Consider the following 22,680-nt stretch of genomic DNA (forward strand, 5'->3'; position numbering starts at 1 on the left):
GCAGGGCCGCCTAGTTATAGCCAGCCAGTTGCAGAATGCTGTGAAGGAAAGAGTGGCTACAACTTAAGAGGCTTGTCTGTACAGAGTTACTTTGCCAGTCAAACACAGGGAGAAGACGAGTGAGGAAGAGAGAGGGTTTGGGGAGCTGGGGTGTGTGGAAAGAGTTCAAGAGTTATTGATGAATCTTTTATTTGAGGTCATTTGAAAGAATTTTGGAGCCAAGACCCATTTCTACAAATATGGCCTGGGGGTGGGGAACACTTTGCTCACCCTGAACTAAAACAATGCATTTACTTTTACACCATTAACTTAAATTAAATGCCAAGAAAAAGCAGCATAGCCTATCAACATGCCAAGAAGCTATTGAACCCTCTTGGACAAACAGAGGATGTTCACATATAAAACCACAAATGATGATGCATCTCGATGCCTGTGAAAAAAGATAACCACTTCCCCTCTGCCTTACTGTAATATTTAGTCTCTTGAGGCCATTCTAATAAAGTTTTCTGTGCTCAAAGGGTATGTACAATAATACATTTTCCAAAAAGGCAAAACTAAGGAGAACATGAAGTGTGGCTATTGGTGCTGAGACCCCAGAGCTAGGAACAACTTATCTAGAGATGCTGCTTCTGTCAACCTCTTTTTGTTTATGGAAAAGCCATAAAAATCTTTCTAGGCAGACATGGGGGGTTGCTTTTACACACACACACACACACACACACACACACACACACACACACACAGAGTTTCTTCCTTTAACATGTGAAATTTGCACCCATGCAGACAAGCAGGCTCATGCAGAAGCATTCCAGAAAGCAAGTATCTTTTATTAGTAACAATTACCGTATATACTTGTCTATAAGTTTAAAATTTTATGTCCAAAAACTGACCTCAAAATCCCAGGTCGACTTATTAATGGGCCACTATGGTAACGTGATAGCAGCTCTTTCAGATTTCCCCATGTGGTGCAGAGAGGAGTTTATTTCTCTCTGGAGCCAAGCAGAAAGAGTCCTGGGTGATTTATTGATATTGCTGTTTGTTTAAGAGTCCTCTCCCACGCCCATGAGCCTGGATGGGCTGAAACAATGAAGCAAAAAGCTTCAATGAGAGTCTCTGTTGCCATATGCACACATACGCACACATACACACACTGAAGGAGCCTCCAAGTTTTATCCTCAGCCTATCCACAGGTCATGGCAAAATCCATAATTTTGGCCCCAAAATCTCACCTCGACATACATGAGGTCAACTTATAATTGAGTATATATGGTATTTGGCATCACTTCCCTTAGATTCACACATTCAACATATTTCACTGCCTGTGTTGTTGTTGTTGCTGTTGTTGTGTTAGTTACAGATCTTTGAAAGGTTACCTTCTTGGACTAATTCAAGGATCCTCTAACCAGCCTAGCTAGTGGCCAGACTGGCTGGGAGATTCTAGGAGTAGTTGTCCAGAAGAGTGACTTTTCTAATTAATCACAACTTTTGCCTAGCATAAATGCCGAACATTAAAGAACTTCAGCAGCAAATTAAATTAGAACTTAGATGGGTTCAACAGTATTAGAGCAGCATTTGGAAATTGGTGCATTCAAGGAGGATATGGAAGTTGACAGGCAAAGCAACTGGGCAAGGAGCCAGTAAAAGGCTTTAAAAATTTGGGTCAGGATAAACGAGGCAATAAAAATATTTAGGTGGGTATGTGTTCCTCACCATCTGCCCCAGTTGCTGCTCCTGTCCCTGTCCCTTGGGAAGAAAGGGCAAGAATTCCACATTTAGCTAACATATTCAAAGCAGAAGTTAGGAGAACTGCAGGCACAACAATGGAGGATCACAGAGAAGTTATAGAAATCCTGCTCCTTCCTCCTTCCCACTCCAGATGCTGACTATGACCCAGCCAGCTCCCAAAGGGGTGCGGAGCTAAGAGGTCAGGCATTAATCAGGCCAGATAATATGCTAGGAAGGAAGGAATTTCATCAGTTAGGTAGCATTGATCTGGAGAGAAGTAGGGCTTGCAACAATCCTCCACACAGACAGATGCACACAAGTGCTGGACAGTGGATTCCTGGCATGTCACAACAGATATCCCAGACTACCTATTAGTATGTACAGAAAGGGCCATACTGGAACAGACCAAATGTGCATCCAATACTGTACAGCCTTCTGGTTTCAAGCAGATGCCAAGGAAGAGTAGTTCTCAAAAGCAGACTCTCCCCTGGTGTTCTCTCTCCCTCATCAATATGCAAACACAAACAGCACAACCACACTAAGTATCATGGTAGTCATCACCAAATCTTGTTATCCGTGGATTCCAGGGATGGGACACATAATTTATGGCAGGGCTGGCACTAACACAATCAATGATGAAGGATAATGTGAACTGCAGTCCAGCCGCATATTCCTTCTCCTTTCTACAAACTGGATGCATGTGACAAAGTCAACTGTATTAGAGCAACATTTAGAAATTTTATTTTAAATCACAATCACAGCTCTCACAATCTCCATCACTGCAACTGTTAACCTTGCTGAATGGGAATTTTAGTCCAGAAACTAACTTTTCCAAATACTATTCAAAAGTTACATTTTAGACGGTAGCTCTCAGAATCTCACAACCCAGCATGACCATTACCAGTGCTGGCTTCTAACCAGGACGCAGTATTGGCAGAAAGTCCTGCATCTTCTTCTGCCTGAAAGCAGGGTTGTCCTGGGACATATAGCTTTCCCAAGCTAAGTAATTCCAAGAGATCCCCACGGCTCCTCTCTTAGGAGGATTTGTACTTTGGATGCCAAGAATCCACATGTATCAGATGGCCAGCAGGCTGTTACCAGCCTGGGATGGGCCTCTTGCCAAAATCAGATTATTTAATACCTTTTGCAGTGCCAGCTTCTGCCTCTGAATGCCCAAAGGAACATTGAGCAATGCGATCCATCCCAGCCAGGGAATGCCTACTTTTCCCTCTCAAATCAACTTCCTCTTCCTTCTATTTCATTCTTCCTATTCTGCTATTTGTTGGCAGCCATTGGGCCTTCCTTCTGTGTGAAGCCCTTTGCCACGTTGCTGATGCCCGCCTGTGGGAAACATCTGGTCAGGATGACAGTACAGAAGAGCAGCTCATGGGGCTGATCGTCTTCATTTAGAGATATCTTCTTTGCCAAATTGCTCACAGAAGGTCAGGATATTTCAAAGCAGGGGGAGGTGCAAATCTCAGCTTAATATGGATCACCAGCTCTTATTTAAGGACATCAGAGGGCTGCCCAAAGCATCTGCCTTTAATGTATGGGAGAAGCAATTCCCCCCCCCCCCCCACACACACACAGAAGAAAAGATGCTCTCGAAGGAAGATTGAATCTGCAATACTGTACCAGTTCTCCTGTTGGCGCTAAAATGACTAAACCACCCACAGAAAGATTCTTCATTGTCAGGTGCCTTAGGACTCCTTTTCTCCAAAAGCAAGCATGCAGCACAGGGGAGATGTAAAGGGATCCTTTCCAGAGGGCAAGTTCCCCTACAGCTATAGAGTAAATTTACTGCAGGAAGGCTAAAACATATAAAAACATCCAATCCTGTGCATAACCTCTTGAATGAGAACAACAACAAAAAGAGACATTCTTCCACATCCTTCTTCTTGCTGCGTGCCTTGTCTCAAAAGACTGATCCAACACCTTCTCAGTGCCTTAAGAGCTGGATCCACTTCAGTGGCAGCAGTACAACCAAGTTGTGTTTGTAAACGGAAGCTGAGCTGTCTTTGTAACTTCTGTGCAGCTACTGTATGCAGTCTACTTGTATTGCCTTGGACACACTCATATACAAAAGGGGTTTGCTGTTCATCTGGACAGTTTTAGAGCTGAGTTTGACAAGCTGTGAAGACTGGCCATTAAGGCTGGCCTGGGGACAGAGTCAGGACATGGCATCCATAAAACGCATGCCCCAACTCTGCTCCCATGACAGCGTAATGCCACATGCCACTCCACACAACATCATGGCGCTCCTCTGGTGCTGCATCCATATGATGAAGTGGCCTCAAAGCTGCAGTGCCATGGCTATCGCACCCTTTCCAGTGCTCAAAAAGACCTGCTTCTTGTGGCTCCTTTTTGTGCCCTGGAAAGGCCAGATCAGGGTTGCGGCGTACGGTTGCCGCGGCCTCAATCCAACGCAACTGGAGGCAACTACAATAGTTACATGTATAATAGAATCTTAGAGTTGGAAGTAGTGGTGTCCCACACCAGGGGGTCACCCGGTGAGGGGTAGGGCTTTTGGGTGGAACCAAAAGAGTCCCCCCTTGTCCCATGCAGCTTTACTTTAGAGTAAAGCTGTACAGGGCAGGGAGGGAGAACGCCTGGTGCCCCCCATCCCTGCTCAGTGTGGCTATACTCTAAAGTAAAGCCACACTGGGCAGGAACAGCAGACGCCGGGTCCTCTGCCTCCCTGCGGAGGTGGGGGATGTTCACCAGGTGTCCCCCCCCCTGGTGGTATCACCTGGTGTGGTCGGAAGCCCCCATGCACCCCTTGTGATCCTACTATTTGGAAGAAACAATGCAGGAATGCATACCTAAAGTATCTCCAAAAGAAGGCCATCTAACATAGGTTTAAAGACCTCCAAGAAGGAGAGTTCTCCACTCCACTCTCCAAAGTGGTCTAATTCACTGTTTAATAGCTCATACACTGAAGAAGCTCCTCCTAATGTTTAGGTGGAATTGTTTATCTTGTAATTTGAACCCATTGATTCATGTTCTGGTCTCTGAAGCAGCAGGAAAAGCTTGCTCCATTTTCTACATAACTAAATAATCGTCAGCTATCATAACAGTCTTTCTGTTTCCAAACTAAATATCCTTAGATCGCTAACATGTTCCTTATAGGCTTGCAAACATTTCCCCCCCATCTTGGTTATCCTCTGATCACATTCCAGCTTGTAAATGAACTGAGTTCTCAGAACTATATTTCAGGTGAGGTCTGTCCTAAGCAGAATAAAGTGATATGTATCCCAACTTTTCACTAATGAGACCAAAACAGCGCACATAGGTCTCCTTCTCCCCACTTGTTATCATTACAACAACCCTATGAACCTGGTTACTAAAAGAGTTGACTGGGCTCAGGTCACGCAATTAATTGCATTGTTCAGCTGGGACATGAACATGAACCATGCTGCAATATCCTACCCAGTCCCTTATCAGAAAGATCTCACAGTGCAGCTGAAGAACACAGCAAATATCTATTTCAAAGCTCAATTTTTACAAATGACACTGCTATGTATCTGCAGCATATTGATGGGAGGCACATTGTAAACATCAAAAAGACTCTGAACACAGATAATAAATGTGGTACTTTAAATTGAGAAGCCAGAGTCTGAGCCTACCAAGTGGTGTGGGGTTGTTGTTGGGGTTTTTTTGTCTGTGTAAGAGTTTGATGTTGCTTTTTGAAAGAGAGAGAGAAATACAAGAATTGGATCATGAATATCCCCATGAAATATTTCTACAGCACACAATACAAGCACCAAGGGAAAGCTATAGGAAGAATAGATTGTACTAGAATCCCGAGAGACCCACAAAGCAGACAAGAGCTAGAGTATATGATTTGATATAGTTAAAGACCACCGAGAAGCTATCAAAAAAAGGAAATATCTATCATGAAGAACTGGTAGAATCTAATACAGAACCAAAATATACAGAAGAAATATAAGTCTACTGGAATTCCTGATGTTCACATTGTATGCCATAGCTGATATTGTACTAATGATCATTTTGCTCTTAGCCTTGCTTTTCTTATTGGTAGAATATGAATTGATGATGACTTTGATTAAAATCTTTGTGTTCAGTTTAAGAGTCCAATGTAAGAATTCCTCCTTAGTCATTCAGAAATAGATCTGTATTTGCCTGCTGCTCCCTCTTCTCCATCATTGATTTGTACTTGTATCTGCTTGATTGATCTTTTGGTTTCTGGTTTAAAAACCAAACAGATCCCCAAATCTCAAAACCTGCCCATTTCTTTATGATATGGGGAAATTCCATGATAGGTTCACCTTAGGGCCATCAAAGTTGGAAACAACTTGAAGGTGCACCACCTCCATCACCATCACAATAACAACAAAGGTGTAGGCAGAGCTCCAAAAGGCTGTGCTGGGAGACTACAACTCCCAGAATAACCTCAGAATACACTGATGTGGCTGTCCCTTCAAACAATCACTTTGTTCATTCCAAGAATTAGTTTGTGTGAAGCTGTTGGAAGCAAAAAAGACAAAAGGGTGTCTTAAAAGTGAGCAGCATTATAACCTGTGAACAGAAAATGAATTAGTTTTTGAAGACGAAAATATAATAAAGAAGGGAGGAGGATGGATTGCCAAGATGGACTGACAGACCCAGAGGGACATAACCTGTATCTGTGAAACAGAAAATAGAGAAGGTGACATAAAGCTTAACTTAGGAAATGGGAAAATTATGCTGGATGTGACAAATTCTCAACAGTGAAGTGCATCAGACTGTGGAATTGTCTGCTGGGGGAGCGAAAGTCATGCAACAATAGAAGCCCCCTGTGGAGAGACAACTAAAATTGAACTTGACAAAAATACATGCCACAAGACAAATCATCCTGCATGCCTTGCCACTGTCTCAGGGGATGAAGCTGGACCTTCCAGGCCTTTTATATCATTGTCTCAATGATGAAGCTACAGTTGGAGGATGCTTAAAAATTCTCTATAGGAGAACCCACTGTCTTCCTGAGCTCATATGTCTCCAGATATATATCCATGTGAATCCTGCAGCTTCTTGGGCAATTTACTGTCAACTAATTAACCTGGCATGAGAGTATGGTAAAACCCATCTAGAATGAATGAAAAAAGGTGAATGACAGTGTTTTTTTAAAAAGCAGTACAGTACATGCCTTAAATCTCTCTACAGAATTGGAGAATAGAAATGAAATGCATAAATACAGTACCACCCAGTTGGCATCACTTGATGTTCTTAGGCTTTGGCCAATCTACCTCTGTGCTGCTGTGTAGCGTCTGTTTCAGCCTGTAAGGCACAGGGCCACAGCTGGGGCAGATGGCTTCCAAGATTGTTTCCATGAGGCAGACATTACCCAACAGCAGTGCAGCTTGTCGGGGCAAATTAACTGTCTGGCTTCCCATTCAGGGGCAGAGCAGTCAACCCTAACCATGTAGTGTTGACTGTTGCATATTTAAGAAGGCAGGTTTAATATCCCACTTGGTGCAGAATCATCCATTGCACCACGCATGTAAACCACAGCACCTAACAAGAAGGGAAAAACAAAGATGCAAACCAACCAGGCCTTGTGTTTGAATGCACTGTAATTAGCACTGTGCAAAGTGCAGTAAATGAAAGTGGACAGACATATTAGCTGTTTGCGTCCTGCAAGAGGAAGGAAGCACATGTTTTAGCCTATGGTTTTACTGAACACGGAAGCACATCTCTCAACCTGTGCGTTAAATTCACTTCCACAGCAACAGGGGTGCTTTTCCTTGTTAAAGGGAAACACAGGTCAGGGCTAGGGAAATCTATCTGCAACTTATGGCATACATGAAAGTGATTATACACAAGCAGCTCAATGTGACATTGACACGGTGTGCTCATGCCTGTGATATGCCATGGAATATGTGAATAACTTATAAAATTTTAAGTGTAACATTTCTGAATATTGTGTACAAAAATAATGTACATACATGCACATGCACGTGCGCATACACACAACAACAACAACAACAAATTAAAAACAAAGAGCATTTCTGACAAGTTGGTTCTGGATCCCAGAAGGATCCAGTTAGTCACTAAAAATATGTACTCATTAGAGTGATTAACAAAAAGAGCTTCATAAATAAATTAGCAAAACATTTCAGCTTCTGCCTTCTTCAGCTGCTAAAACCTAAAGTGACCTGCCATCCAGGTATCACACCCACACACAAATACATGTATATATGTCTAAGTGTACATATGTGTGTGTATATATTTGTCCTACACCAAATGGAAAAAAGAGTTTTACCACATGCATATGCATATGAAGGAACAGTTCCTTTGCTGTGGCTGTACAGGATCCAATATCCAGCACACCCAGCTGAAGAATGTGTGGACATAGCAAATCTGTTCCTTCTAAAGCATAGTCAGTGTAGTAATTTGTCACTGTGTGCATGCAACCACAGGATGTATGTGGAAAATCAGAGGTCTGCTATGCCCCCTGCTTAAATGAAAGAGGAAGAGCGAATTTGAAATGAAGCATACACCCTTTCAACTCTTCATTTCCAGTTCGGTGAAGACATATGGTAAAACTTTTTAACTCACTTGGTAGGTCATTACAGAGAGCTGGTTCATCATGTAGATCAGATCTGCACAACTTGGCAGTAGGAAGAGGCCAAAATTAAAATAGGTTTTAATTAAATATCAATTATTAATTAAAATATTAATTATTATTATTAATAATATTAATATTATTATTGTTGTTGTTAATATTAATTCCTTCCTCTTTCTCCTCTACCTGGGCCTTTCCTCAAGAGAAATCCAAGCAGCGGAGGAGCCTTGTAGGGCAAGTATTTGCCCGTCCTCCTCCTCCTCCTCCTCCTCCTCCTCCTCTGTTGCCTGGCCTTCTTCTCAGGATTCTGGCATTAGTATGGAACCAAACAAGCATAAGTTGAAGCAGAATTGGAAGGTGACTTAGGGCAGTGCTTCTTAAACTATTTGACTTGGGGACCAGCAGTTCCTCCTATTATGCACCAAGGGTATAATATTTTTGCCCATTGGCAAGAACTGTTTCTTTCCTGGAGACTCTCTGTGAAGCAACCAAACTCTCAAGTTTCACAAACTGACATTGGTCCATGGGTGTGGTAAGGGACAAAATCAGACACAAAGATAATCCTGGTCTGCCTCATCATTTTATACAGGAGCCCAAATACAGAGCAGTGATTATTTGTGATGCAAAACAAAGAGGCTCCCTTCGCATCTCTATGGCCTTCTCTGGTTCAAACTGAAATTAATCTTTTCATGTTGCCAAAATGAAAGGAAAACACAGCCTAATTTTGCCCAAGTAAATTCCCGAGTACAATCAAGCCAAAGGCTGAAAGCGTGACCCCAAGGACTCCCATTACTTCGGAAATGACTTAATTCCCTGCTCTTAGATATCACTCATTTCCTAGGTTTGAATAGCCCAGGCCTGGATGGACCCTTTATCTTCCTATTCTCTGTGTGGCTCAGGGACCCCCTGTGGGATAGGAAGGGGGGCCGAACCCACTAATGACTCACTCACATGACCACCTTCCCTGGAGAGGATTCACTTTATCACTAGAAAGTCTCTCTTCCATAAGATGGGGAGAAAAGGGGGGTGGGAGGGGAACCCATTGCTGTCCAAAAACAAGGAGCAAAATAGACTGTAAGCAAGAAAGCTAGACTGATTCCAACAACAAGATAAATGTTCCGGCTAGACTGTAATTCTTGCTTAAAATGCACAGTTGCAAACTGGAGGAGATGTGTGTGCAACTTGCTTACAGGACTGACTTGTTTATTGTGTTTTTCTTGTGCCATCTCACAACCGACATTCCAAGCTAACAAGGCTAAAAATGTATGGAAACCACAGAACGCCGAAATTACCCTGTAACTAACCAGGCTTTTAATGTTGCCTCCAAGATGCATCACCACTCTTCAAGCAAGAAGGCGCTTCTAGGTTAGCTGTTAAGAGCACAGAGCCTCTCCCAGCCTGGGCCAAGAAGTTAATCTTTCTCCACATTGTAGCAAAGAGGGGGGGGGGGGGGAGAGAGATTGTTAGCATCCCATTCCCCTGTTCCTTCACTTGCCATAACTCCACACTGCTGAGTTGGGAACTATGGTATATAACCTGGCAAGAAATATGTTACTGGTTTGTTTATCCAGCAGCTGCCCCCTTTTCCAAATTACATGAATGCATCCTGTCTGGGTAATGGACTGAGAAGTGACACAAAAATCAATAAATAATTCCAGTTTAGAGATGGCTGGCTAGTGTTCCAAGACACTGCCCATGCTGAGCCCTGACTCTCAAAGGCCTGTCAGTCTGTTTTCAGAGTCTTGGATGCAATTCTGTCTCCAAAACACCTCAGAGAGCAATGGTTTCACCCCAGACCTCATCTATGAAGGCTTAGATTCCTCTGGGGAGTGTGTGTGTGTGTGTGTGTGTGTGTGTGTGTGTGTGTTTGTGCATCACAAGAAACAGAAGCAAGAATGCAGGTCCAAATGCTTCTCTTAGCTTTCAAGTTTTCCCCACACGTTAGAAGTCTCTTTTACCTACTATTCCCAAAGCTTCTTCATCACGCAGATGCTGAACTAAAAAAGACAACCATCTGGGGGGAAAAGATGGAGATCATCTGAGTGCTATTACAAGAGACTTTTTTATTTCCAATTTCTCCTGATGCAGTCATCTGCAGTCTTTCAAACATCATGAAACCTTCCTTGGACAGAACAGAAAATGACAGGTAGGATTCTGAGGTCATTTCCTGATTGATTTGGCATTTGTAATGTCACGTTGACTATCTGAATTTTCTAACGTGATACCATTAATAGGGAATGTGATATTACCACTATATGATAAAAGTACAATTACATTAGTCAACAGCATTCATTGTCACAATGACTTTCACAAACTATCATTCTGACAGTGGGAGTTATCCTAGTCTTAAAGTCCTCCAGCAAAAGTTTTCAGATAAGATACTTCAAACAAGCCAAGGACACACACCTTCCCTAAGATCCTTTCGTAGGAGCCACTTAGATCTCGGAGCCCATGCCAACCAGACCATTCTGGCAAATTCACCTGGAAATGGCCTCATTCCATTCATCATGCTCATTACCAGATGTTATCTGCAGTCCAGTACCCAGCTACCCACCCACCCACCCCTTTCCAATCATCTTCTCTGATGGGGGATGCTTCAACCATTTACCTGTGGCCTCATCCATCATTTAATGGAAGAAGAACAGAAAATCCATTTGGGCCATGAGAGGGACTTTTCAGGAGGTCAGGATGTCCACTAATTGCTACAAGAAGAGATGTTTTTCCTCTCTGCTTTTCCTGAGCCACACATAAAAGGGGGAAGGGGGGACAAGAATGCCAGTCTTTTCATTGGTGCCAGAAAGCTGCCTCAGACCCTGACAAAAGACAGTTCTGCTTGGGTCCCTGTGCTCCACCCTAAAGTTGCTGTTCGCTCAACCCTTTCTTCCTCTTCCCATTTAAAGGCTCTTTTCCCCTGCTGGGAGCTCATCTTTGACCCCACATCCTTTAAATCTCTCAAGCGGACATAACACGATCCCTCTTGGAGTCTTTCATTAAAAGCCATGGCTGAAACTACCCTGAAAGAGAGGGAACCCTTTGAGTGGAAGGGCCAAGCACTAGATTCAGCTTGTGCCTTAGCATAACACTAAGTGCCAGTATAAGGTATCACAATAATTCAAGTTATCAAAGCGGTTCACCCTCTTCTCCTCTGAGTGGTGACGCACTATTGGCAAAACACACATCTGACACCTCCATGAAAACTGTGAACATTTGGAAGATGGCTTGAGCAGGGATGGAAAACCTTCGACTATGGGTGTTTGGGGCTTAAATTTCCAGACAAGCCCTGCCAGCACAGCCAATTGCAATGGATTGTGGGAGTTGTAGTCCAAAACATCAGGAGGGCCAAAAGTTTCCCCATCCATGGAAAAGAGCCTCCATAGAGGACAGGGTGGCCATTAGACTGAGTTTACACAGGAGACTCCTCCATGTGAAAAACTATCAATCCTCTCTTTGAAGTTGTTCAATCCAACTCCAATTCAAAGAGAAAGAATCATAAAAACAAGAGTGGTTAGTACCTGGATAGCTGAATGAGCAGGCACAAACCTCAACATCTTCCACACTATGTTCAGATGTAATGAATTTCTGTTTCAGTTACAGGAATAATTTCTAAATCATAGAATCATAGAGTTGGAAGAGACTTCAAGGGCCATCCATTCCAATCCCCTGCCATGCAAGAATACACAAACAAATTGACATGGGGAGGGGAAGTGCCTTGTGCCACTATTTTACTATAGTACATTTTTAATTACTAATTAATATGCCATTTATGAAGGAGTCAGAGTGGGAGACATGAAAAATAGAGGAGTTGTAGTCAGAGTAGGTTTGGCACACCATCTCCACAGCCCTGGTGTAAATAATGTTGGCGTTGCTAGCTAAAAACAGGGCACAAGGCTAACATGCTGAGCTTGGCTTTCCCCCAAACAAGTAATTTTTATTACAGAACTCCACAATGGAAGAAAGTCAGTGTGGTGTAGTCCTTTGAGCTTTGCACTATGGCTCTGGATATCAAGGTTCAAATCCCCAATCAGCCATGGAAATCCACTGGGTGACTTTGGGCAACTCGCATTCTCTCAGCCTCAGTCTGAAGCATCCCCACTCTGAAAGAATCTAGCCAAGAAAACCTCATTATAGGCACACCTTAAGTTTGCCATAAGTGGATATGACTTGAAGGCACAGAACAGCAACAACCTGTATGAAAACTTCTGCCAGTGGAGAATTTAATCTCCCTGTGAATTGAATTAAGCAGAGATTAAATTAAAAGAGATTAGCATTTAGGACAATGGCTGAATGCTTAGGTATGTGAGTTAGACTGAAATACCATCTCCCAAACTGTCTAAGAATGCTCCTATTATTCCGCACAACAACAACAGATTATGATTATGGTAGTGATGATGATGACAATGATGATGAATATCCCACCTTCCTCTCAAAATTGAGACTCAAGACAATTTACAATTTAAAAGCAATACAGTTAAAATGTGTGTGTGTGTGTGTGAAGATTAAAAATAAACATATTCTTGGCTGTGGCCAAAATGCTTATTGTAGCAATGGCAAACTGGTATGAATTTCAGGCAAACTGATATGCATTGAAATGAGGCAAACAAAATAATCCCAACAGGATTTCCAATATGGTCTTTATTGCAAAACATGTTAGCCCCCAAGTGGCATCAGCAGAAAACAGAGTGGCTGTTTTCTATCATAGGGCTCTCTTAGGCACACTAAAAGGAAAATGGTGAAGAGCTACTTTGAATTATGCTAGCTTTTCCCCTGAAAGAAGCTATTCAATTCTGGATTGTCCCCCAATACAAGCAGCAAGCCAGAAAAACATCTAGACATTTTGTATTTCAAAGTGTGGAGGAGGGGATAAAAAGTGTGTCTTTCCAAATATTTGTGAGTAAAACTGAGGATTTGTTTATGGCCCTTTCAAAGATCCAGAGTTGTCCTTTCAGATGACAACTTCCAATTTTGTACATGAATTTATGTTTCTACTCTAAGGCCCAGTACAGACTGGAACAAAGCGTTGGTCTGGGGCTGATTTTAGAGCTTGGGAGAGCAGAACGTTCACATGCTCTTGAGCCCTACCGCGCTGTCCAGGTGCCATTTTTGTGCACACACATTCACACGGTGTGCGTGCCAATGACGTGCCTTGTGCACTGCATCCAAACAGCATGGTGCACAATGGACGTCACCACACCGCTCCCGGGCACTAAGGGCACCTCGGCAGCCACATTTTGCAGCTCCTTTTTCATGGTGCATCATTGCCACAACGTGCAGTCACCACGGCAATTATCTGCAGGAGAAAGGGGCAGCATCTACCAAACCGGTATGCATTGAAATGAGGTAAACAATCTGTACTACCAAACCATGATTTTGGACCGAGCAAGCCTAGGACTCACATCATCATTCTTTCATCCTACACCAGCATAAAAGAGCGAGAAAGTCCTACATATTAAAAAGAAAAGTCAAGGTTCACACAAGACTCTGCAAGAGAGACTAGCAATTCCCATCTTTTCTGAACAATCGACCACTATAGAGTCATCACTAGCTTCAGCCCCCATGACTGACCCACCGATGCCTTAGCTTCACAGAAAACCATTTTATTACTTTCCCTTTGATGTCCAGTCCACATTTTGACCAGTTACCTTGACCACAGCACACTCTTTTGATTGCATTATTTTGAAGCCATAATCCGTTATCAATAGCCACAAATCATGGAGGATTTGCAAGCAAAGCATTTACCTTCCCTCACATTTCAAGAGCAGAAACTCAGTGAGTCCAAAGGCTTAGCAAAAATAAAGTTTCATTCCCCCACTCCACTTCCAACCCATGTTTGGCCTTGTCTAGGGCAAGGCCATCATTCATCTTGTGTCACTTTCAGCAGGCCTGGGTGCTTTTCTGCACTGTTTGTTTGTAGATCTTTGTCTCCATAAAACCATTAAGGAAGACAATGGGTTCAGAGTGCCTTGGAAAGCCATGCAGGAGATTGGTTTTGAGGTCAGGGTAAATAAATAACAAACCTGGATCTCTTCCGAATCCACAAGCCACAGGGCTGTTTGCTTGCTCTGTGAAAGACACACCAGAGACTCCTGCCAGGAATGCTGCTGGACAAGTTGCTAGAAAGAGTCTATAATCAGGAATGAATGGACTTATCAAAGGAGTGTTTGCCTTATCTTTGTTAGAAAGTGAGCAAGATGAGGGGCAGTGGGGTGAAAGGAATCTCAGAAAATGGTGAGATTCCTTCACTCAAGTATTTATCATTTCATAGTGAAAAACTACCAGTTCCTAAAATGTTTGGTCCCTAAAATGTTTCCAACAGCAACAGAAAGTATTTTCTCCTCCTTGCATAGCATTGTAACCCAGGACCATCCAAGGAACTGAAGAGCTGAAGATCCAGCATAGACAAAAGGAGGTGCTGCTTCATGAACAGCATCCTGAAACTGAGTAATTTACTACCACAAGGTGCAGTGATGTCCATCAGTGTGGAAAGTTTTAAACGGGGATTAGACAAATTCATGTGAGAACCAGTGTGGCATAGTAATTTGAGCACTGGACTACAACTCAGGAGACCAGGGTTCGTTTCCCAGTTCAGCCTTGAAACCCACTGGGTGACACTGGACAAGTCACATGCTCTCAACTTCAAGGGAAAGAAACAGAAAACCTCCTCTGAACAAATCTTGCAAGAAAACCCCATGACCCCTTAGGGTCACTGTACGTCAGAAATGACCTGAAGGCACACAACACACACATATAGACAAATTCATGGAGGATGGGGCTATCAATGGCTACTAGTCCATGATGGATATATGCGAATCAAAAGATTCTGAGTATCAGTAATGCTTTCCCATATGTTCTGCTTGTGGGTTTCCTATGGACATTTGATTGATCATCATGGAAAACATGATAACACACTAGACTAGTAGTCCAACAACATCAAGAGCTCCCTAGTCTTCACTAACTGACATGTTACCTGCAGATCACAGGATGGTTTTTATCCCCAGAACTGATCTGGTCTGATCCAACAGGGTTCTTTTCTTACCATTTAGGCAAAAGCTCTCAGAAATGTACTCTAAATACTCTCCAGCTATTGACATGAACATCCGTATTTTCTATCTCAAGGAGAGTGCTGCTTTATACTGAATTGACATGACTCATCAATCTAGTGTGGTACTGTCTACATTAAGGTGGAAAACACAAACCTCCCCAGATGTTGCTAGGCCACAACTGTTATCACCTTGAATCCACAAATCCAATAGAGGGGGATGATGAGATTTTACACTCCAAGAGTATCTAGAAGGCTACATATTCTGCTCTCTGGTTTTCAAAGACTGCCAAATCTCTTTCCCATGGATACCAAGAAATGAACACTGGTAAAGGGCATTCCAAGTTGAATACTGAAGGAGGATACAGCTCTTTACCAATTGCCAATCCATCTCTTCCAGGGAATTCAAAAGATATACAATAGCAGCCATCGTTGGCAGACTGTACACATAGTCCCTTCTACTGGCTACTTAGACTGCTGCTATGCTTAGCATACCACAACAACAAATACAAAACCATAGAGTACAAATCTCTTCAACCAAACAGGCAAGTATCTCTCCAACAGTCCCAATTTGAGAGTATCTCAGCCATTCTTATCTCTTCACTGCAATGCAGCAAACTGCATGCGTGGTGGTGGTGCAAGAGGAGGATAAGGCAGGGAAGCAAACATGCAAATCTACTTAAAATGTAGCCAACGGGCAGCCATAGATTCAGCACTATTTGAGGAAGAGCATGTTCTTCTCTCACTGGCATGATGGAGTGGCAGAAATTTCTAAATAGCAAATACATTCCTCTACTGCTTATCATGGCCTCATCATTCTTCCCTTCAACCATTTGCTGAACTCGTTTGCTTAAGCAAACACCCCCAAATTCCTGCCAATGAATGCAATTAACAGAAACATTCTCTTTTCATTCCAGTTGGGACATTTAAATTTTAATCAATATGACTTGATGGAACAAGGGGAGCTGAGGGAAAACTGGGGCAGGAGAAAATAACATATTAGAGATGGACAGTAACACAGAATACTTAAGGATGCATATTCAGGACATCTAATCACACATTCCTAGAGAGAAGTTATTTGATGCACAATTAAAACACCAAGACACTTTCCTGAAAAGGGCAGGGACTTCTTCTTCCCAAGTATCCTGATACCAACAGTCAACTATGCTTGACCAACATTCATTTCTCATCCAGCACTGCTGAATGCTCTTCTAGATAGAAAGGAGCTTCTGTGTGAGTGTGCATGGATCAGTGTTTTCTCAGGTCATATTACAGACTCTAAGGAAATGAGATGAATATTAATTCTCTTCTAGGAAACTCTAGTTGTGGTTTTGTGAGGAAGAGTTAAACAGAATCTGTAGACAAAGAATTCTCAGCAATTCACCAGATGTAAATGTGTATTTTAAGAGTCATGGTTTCCATAGGATCAATCCCAAGAATAAGCACTCACTGAACTAAGTCATACATGGAACATTAATGATTGTCTTGCAAAAAGAAATGGTCATCTCTAATATTTCAGAGATAGAAGCACTGTATAACAGAAGTGTACCCAGTAATGAAGAATATTACACATAAGCTCAGGATCAGGTTCACACATTTCAGTAGCAGCTGGTGTCTTCCATGTTACTGGGGCAATGAATGCACTCCAGAGTTTAGTATGAACTTGAAAGGAGCTATCCAAGCATCCAAGTTCAGAATCAAAATGTGAAATGAGTTCATTACCCCACTGAGATGGAGGCAACCAGCTTCAATAGTGCACAATACTTCATCCAAAAATCATTAACCATTGCTTCTTCTGAGGCCACACAGTTGCCCACTGACACTGAATCAGCTAAGAAGTAAAATGACCAATATAAAATCACTGGTGGGATGTTGATTCATTCAGTTGTTCAATATTCTACTTACTGGCTACCTCCAGAGATGCGTTCCGGCTCACTGCCTCACCCAAGTAGTTCCTGGCAACACAGACATACACTCCCTCATCAGGTTTGCTCCTCCGACCATGCACAATGCGCAGAAAGAAAAGGGATCCACTAGGCAGCAGCATACGATGAGATCGCGGATCTTCTTTGTCAGTCTCCACTCGCTCCCCATCTTTGTACCACTCAACTATAGGAGTGGGACGACCTTCTGCTTTGCAGTTCAATGTTGCTGGTTCTCCCTTGGACACAATGAGATCAGAGGGATGTTCTATTATCCGTGGAGATGAATCTTCAAGGCGAGGACGAGAACCTATGGGGTAAGGAGTAAGAAGAGAAATGGTTAGAAGACACAGCACAGAAAAGACCCTGTTACAAGTCTAAAATCAAAAAGGTCAAGATAGACAGCTATCAGGCAAATATAGGCTTAAATAAGAATGTGAGAAGAGTCATGCTGGATCAGAGTGAAGGCCAACATTGTCCTGCATTTTGTTCCCACAGTGGCCAGTCAGATCGTCTTTTTCATAAGGAGGGACAGGTACAGTAAATCTAAATTGATAGCAGAAATTTTAGAATGAATAACAATTGTGAGGCATAGTAATTTCCTGTCTACCTAATAGGATTTTAAAAGTGGAAAGTTGTCAATTACACAAGTGTGCCCTTTAAGATGGATAGTTTTTGTATATTTTCCTTAAAAATCAAATTAGTATTTTGGGAAGAAGGATACATTCAAACCAAGAAAAGAGAATGTGACAAAGCTGTTTAGCCCCAATTCCTCCAGTGCCATGAACCATGCCCAACACACACAACCAGAGTGTTGCTTTAAACTTTAGCATAGGACAGTGATGGTGAACCTTTTAGAGACCAAGTGCCCAAACTCAAAGGCATTCCTGTACCGGGTGTCACCCAGTGTGTGTGCCTGTTCCTCCTCTTCCCCACGCCTTCCCATGCCTTCAGCTGGCTCTCCAAAGACAGCTAAAGTCACAGGAGGGTGGGGGAAGAGGAGGAACATGAGTGTGCCTTTTCCTCCTCTTCCCCTGCACTCCTGTCCCTCTGCATGCCCTCACAAATGGCTTTGTGTGCTAAAGAGGGCATGTGTGCCATAGGTTCGTCACCATGGGAATAGGACATTTAACACATAACCCTATAATGTAGGAATGCTTCAAACAAAACCTTGACAAAACAAAACCAGGTGAAATTAAGAACACTGTGTTCAAAAAAGACAAATGCAAAGTTCTGCTTTTCAGGAGGAGCCATCCAAATACGTAATAAACAGATATGGGTGGGAGATACCTGGAATAGAAACAATACATGTAAAAAAAAGGATTGTAGTTTATCACAAGAATATAATGTTGATAGGGGAAACGGCTAATATCTTTTTATCTTTCACTGATATCAACAACTCATGAAATCTAATCTGGCCAGACTTCATCAGTCAAATTGTGTCTAGTTCTGGGTACCTCACATTAGGGAGCAATGTGGCCAACCCAGAATGGATTCATAGGAGGGCAACAAAGATGATCAGTGGTGTGAAAACAATACCTATGCAGTGAATTTGAAGATGTTGAGTATGTTTAATTTGGGAGATAATAAATGTGGATGGGGGCATGTTATATGAAGGGCTGTCACATAGAAGAAGACAATGGCTTGTTCTCTGATGCCCCATGAGTCAGGACTACAGCTAAAGGACTTAAATTACAAAATGGTAGGGTTTTTTGGTTGAACTGGGGGGGGGGGATTCTTGAAAGTAAAAGCAATTTGACAAAAGAAGCAATTACTTTGGAGGGGGGGTGAGTTCTCCCTCAATGAAGGTCTTCAGGGACAAGCTGGACAGCTGGGGAAGTTCTAGCTTCGGATCTCTTCCATCAAGCTGGAAGAGTAGACAGTCTACCAGATCCCTTCCATATTTTATTTGTTGTTGTTGATGATGTTGTTGTGTGTCTTCAAGTCATTTTTTTACTTATGCCGACACCAAGGCAAACCTATCATGGGGTTTTCTTGACAAGTTTCTTCAGAGGGGGGGTTACCATTGCCATCCTCTGAGGCTGAGAGTGGGTGACTTGCCCAGTGTCATCCAGTGGGTTTCTGTGCATGAGCAGTGATTCCAACCCTGGACTCCAGAGTCATAATCCAATGCCCAAACCACTATGCCACATCGGCTCTCTGAAATCCTACGTAAAGATTATGTGTGTGCACACTGTGCATTTAGTACCTGAGCGGAGTTGTCCCTTAAGGACAAGAATAAGAAACCAAGAAGCCTATAGGCTGCCTGGGAAAAAAGGTTCCTATAATCTTATCCAGCCTCTAGAATAGTACAAGGCCCCTGAATTGGTCCTTGTACGGCTCACTCAAACCTATGCATTCAAGCAGAATTTATCATTTTGCAACAAAACAACCCATTCTTAATTTCTCTGCTGCCTGTGATGAATCTTAGAGCCTCCCTTGGGTTATCTGTACATAGAAATGAATCTTGGCAGAAACAGCCCCCTGTAAGACAAATTACACTCCAGGCAGCTATATAAACTTAGAAAATAAAGACTCGGACAGAATTAATCCCTTTAATCATTTGCTAAACCCTCTGGGAGCTGCCCAAGGACTTTTCAGCACCTTAGACAGAGCAGAACTGAAGGCTTGCTCTCAGAGTCTCTGGAATTTCCCCACATCTTTCCTCATTCTGTAAGAAAAGACAGACAGAAAGAAACTCACTGGCCACTGTCTGTGCATCAAACATTTTGGGTTGTGAGGCAGGCAACACACTACAGGTACGTTCTTGAAAAATATCCCCACGCCTAAGAGGAGTTACTGCAAGTGTACAAACCCACTTTAGGACATTTTCAAAAGAAATCTTGCATTTTATCAAACAGAATAGCAGGACAAATACCAACAATCACAAACAATGGTATATAGTACCATGAGGGGTAGTACAGATTTCATTCATTTCCCAAAGTGGGCAATACCGCCCCACTGGGGGCAGTGGAAAGATCTAGAGGGGCAATGAAAGAAAAGGGGCTGCCTCAGTCAAAGCATTGGTGCACAAGAAAGATGAAGTCAACTTGACAGCGATGAACAACAACAAACCTAACAAACCTGTTCGTTTCAGGGAGTTAGAACTAGCTGAAAGTAAAACTGGATTTAGTCCACTTTCTTGGATATCAAATGAGGGTCTGTGTTTCCCAAGACAACTACAAGAGTAAATGTAGGCCTTCATTTCATATTCACCTGGAGTATAATTCCTAATTTGTGCAGAAACAGGATACCCCATGACACTAGTCAAAGACGTCAATGCCTCTATCCCAGCTGAGCCTGCAAAGAATGAGGCCTTCACATGAGGTATTAGAGAAGTTTTATGTGCAGACTTTGAGTGATCAATAGTGGTGAAATCCTAAACTCTGATAAGCTCTCTGGGTATTGATTTGTTTACTTGTTGTAATGATGATGTCATTCATCTCAAGATGCACTTACTCAAGGAGAACAGCCATTCCCTTTTGACTGATGCTCTCTTTTGTCCAATTCCTCTTAGCCAGAAAGGAATGTTGGAGCCACCAGCAAGAAGGAGCAGAAAATAGATCTGTACTGATTGTTGGTGAGGTGATTTGTCACAGATTGGCAAGGAGCTTTTGTCTGGAAGAACACCACCGTAGTCCCAACCCAGAAAAGGAGCTTTTAACTCTCCTTTCCCCAGCACATACATCCACCATTTTTCTGATCAGATCACCTGTATTGTTCCTTCATATTGGCCTGGCTCCTTTCTCCAGCAAGGCTACCTAAAGCCTTGAGGAAGACAATGATTTAGCACCATAGATTGGAGCCAAACCTCACTCTCGCTACCCCCACCCAAGCTCCCTAAAAAAGATATTGGGAGACCAAATCTCATGGTTCTTCTTAAGCATTGAAGCCAAGAGAGCCAGTGTGGTGTAGTGGTTTGAGCACTGGACTATGGCGACCAGGGTTCAAATCTCGGCTCTGCCATGTAAAGCCACTGGATGGGCAAGTAACACTCTCTCAGTCTCAGAGAATAGCTATGGCAAGCCTCCCCTAAACAAATCTTGCCCCCCAAAAAACCATGGCCTTAGGGTCACCATAAGTCAGAAATGACTTGAAGGCACACAACAACAGCAACAACAAACTGTAGTCAAAGCACTAGCCAGTCCCTGATCAGCAAAAAAGAAAGAAGCACTTAAGAGATAGCAGTTAGGACCCATCGTATTGGACATAACCATTAAATATTAATTGAAGAAAGAGAAGAGGAGAAGCAGGGGGAAATGAGGAACAGATTATATGGCCTTGAAAGTAGAATTGTACAAAAATGAAAAGTTGCTGAAATGCCTAAAGAGGAAAAAGAATTGAGAACCCGGAACTGGAGCAGAGGGGAGTGGTGGTGGAATTTACAGTAATACATCTGGGGGAAATAGTCCTGCCGCCAAGTCAATAGAATTGAGAAACTGGGCACTTGGGAATGTTGACAGGCGCAGGTAGAAATTGGCAATAATTACTAAGCTGGCAGACAGGGTGAAATGACATGATAGGAATCTTTAAGTACTCGAGACTGTAGGTTTCAAGGTCATAAAGACACTTCTGCCATTCTGAAACAAGGAAGGTGCCCTGTACTACAGTTTAGACTGTAGATCCTACCATCCCACAGCCAGCATGGCTACTGTGATCCTGGGATCTAGAATCCATATATATATATTTTCTAGGCTCTGCTTTATACCACGTCAGACTACTTATGGTTCACATAAGATGGATGGTCCTAAATTCAGTACTTCCCTGCTTACCTCTTTCCGTACCAACTGCTTGTCTAATTCCACTCACCCCATGCCATGAACCAGAACCTGGAAACTGCTGTTATGTGCTATCATATCAGCTTCAACATACGGTGGCCTTATGACATTCACTAGACTTGTTATCAATATCCTTGCTCTGCATAACTCGTCTGTAGCTTCCTTGACAGAGTTTATCCATAGGTAATAAGATCTTTCTCTTTTCCTAATGCCTTCCACATTACCATGAATGGGTATGCTCTTGAGTCCACAGAATTGCAGTGTGCTATTTTGGCCTCCTGCAGAGCTCTGGAGGAATGCAAGACACCACATTTTGGATGGCTTTGGGAGGTTTTCTTTTCTTTTTTTACAGTTTTGAGGTTGAGACACCCACTTCAAAACAGCACAGTACAGTAAAGCCTTTTACAGAATTTGCAAAGTGTTTTCATGGGTTTTTAAATGGATGGGGAGTAGTTACAAGCAGTGAGGTATCCATGGGGGTCCCAAGGACTACAATAGATGTCCAGAGGACTACACAGGAATGATTTCCATCTCTGATTCGCCTAACTTCCTACCTACTCCATTGGACAGTTCAATACTTCTGGGAAGTCCACAATAGAGTATGAAGTCTTCTGCCACTATACGTCATGGCTTCTTCTGGCTTGCAAATCACAG

At 42.7% G+C, this 22,680-nt stretch overlaps 1 protein-coding gene across 5 annotated transcripts in view; it reads right to left on the reverse strand.

The window, feature by feature from the left end:
• ROBO3 (roundabout guidance receptor 3) overlaps positions 1-22,680 on the reverse strand; it is a 167,934-nt gene that overhangs the window by 72,322 nt on the left and 72,932 nt on the right. For all 5 annotated transcript variants that reach the window (XM_042476239.1, XM_042476240.1, XM_042476238.1 and 2 more), the window contains exon 2: positions 17,232-17,558. In XM_042476239.1, coding sequence (XP_042332173.1) covers positions 17,232-17,558 — 327 coding nt within the window. The remainder of the gene's footprint in view (positions 1-17,231; positions 17,559-22,680) is intronic.

The sequence above is a fragment of the Sceloporus undulatus genome, chromosome 6 (assembly GCF_019175285.1).
Source record: "Sceloporus undulatus isolate JIND9_A2432 ecotype Alabama chromosome 6, SceUnd_v1.1, whole genome shotgun sequence".
Lineage (NCBI taxonomy): Eukaryota > Metazoa > Chordata > Lepidosauria > Squamata > Phrynosomatidae > Sceloporus > Sceloporus undulatus.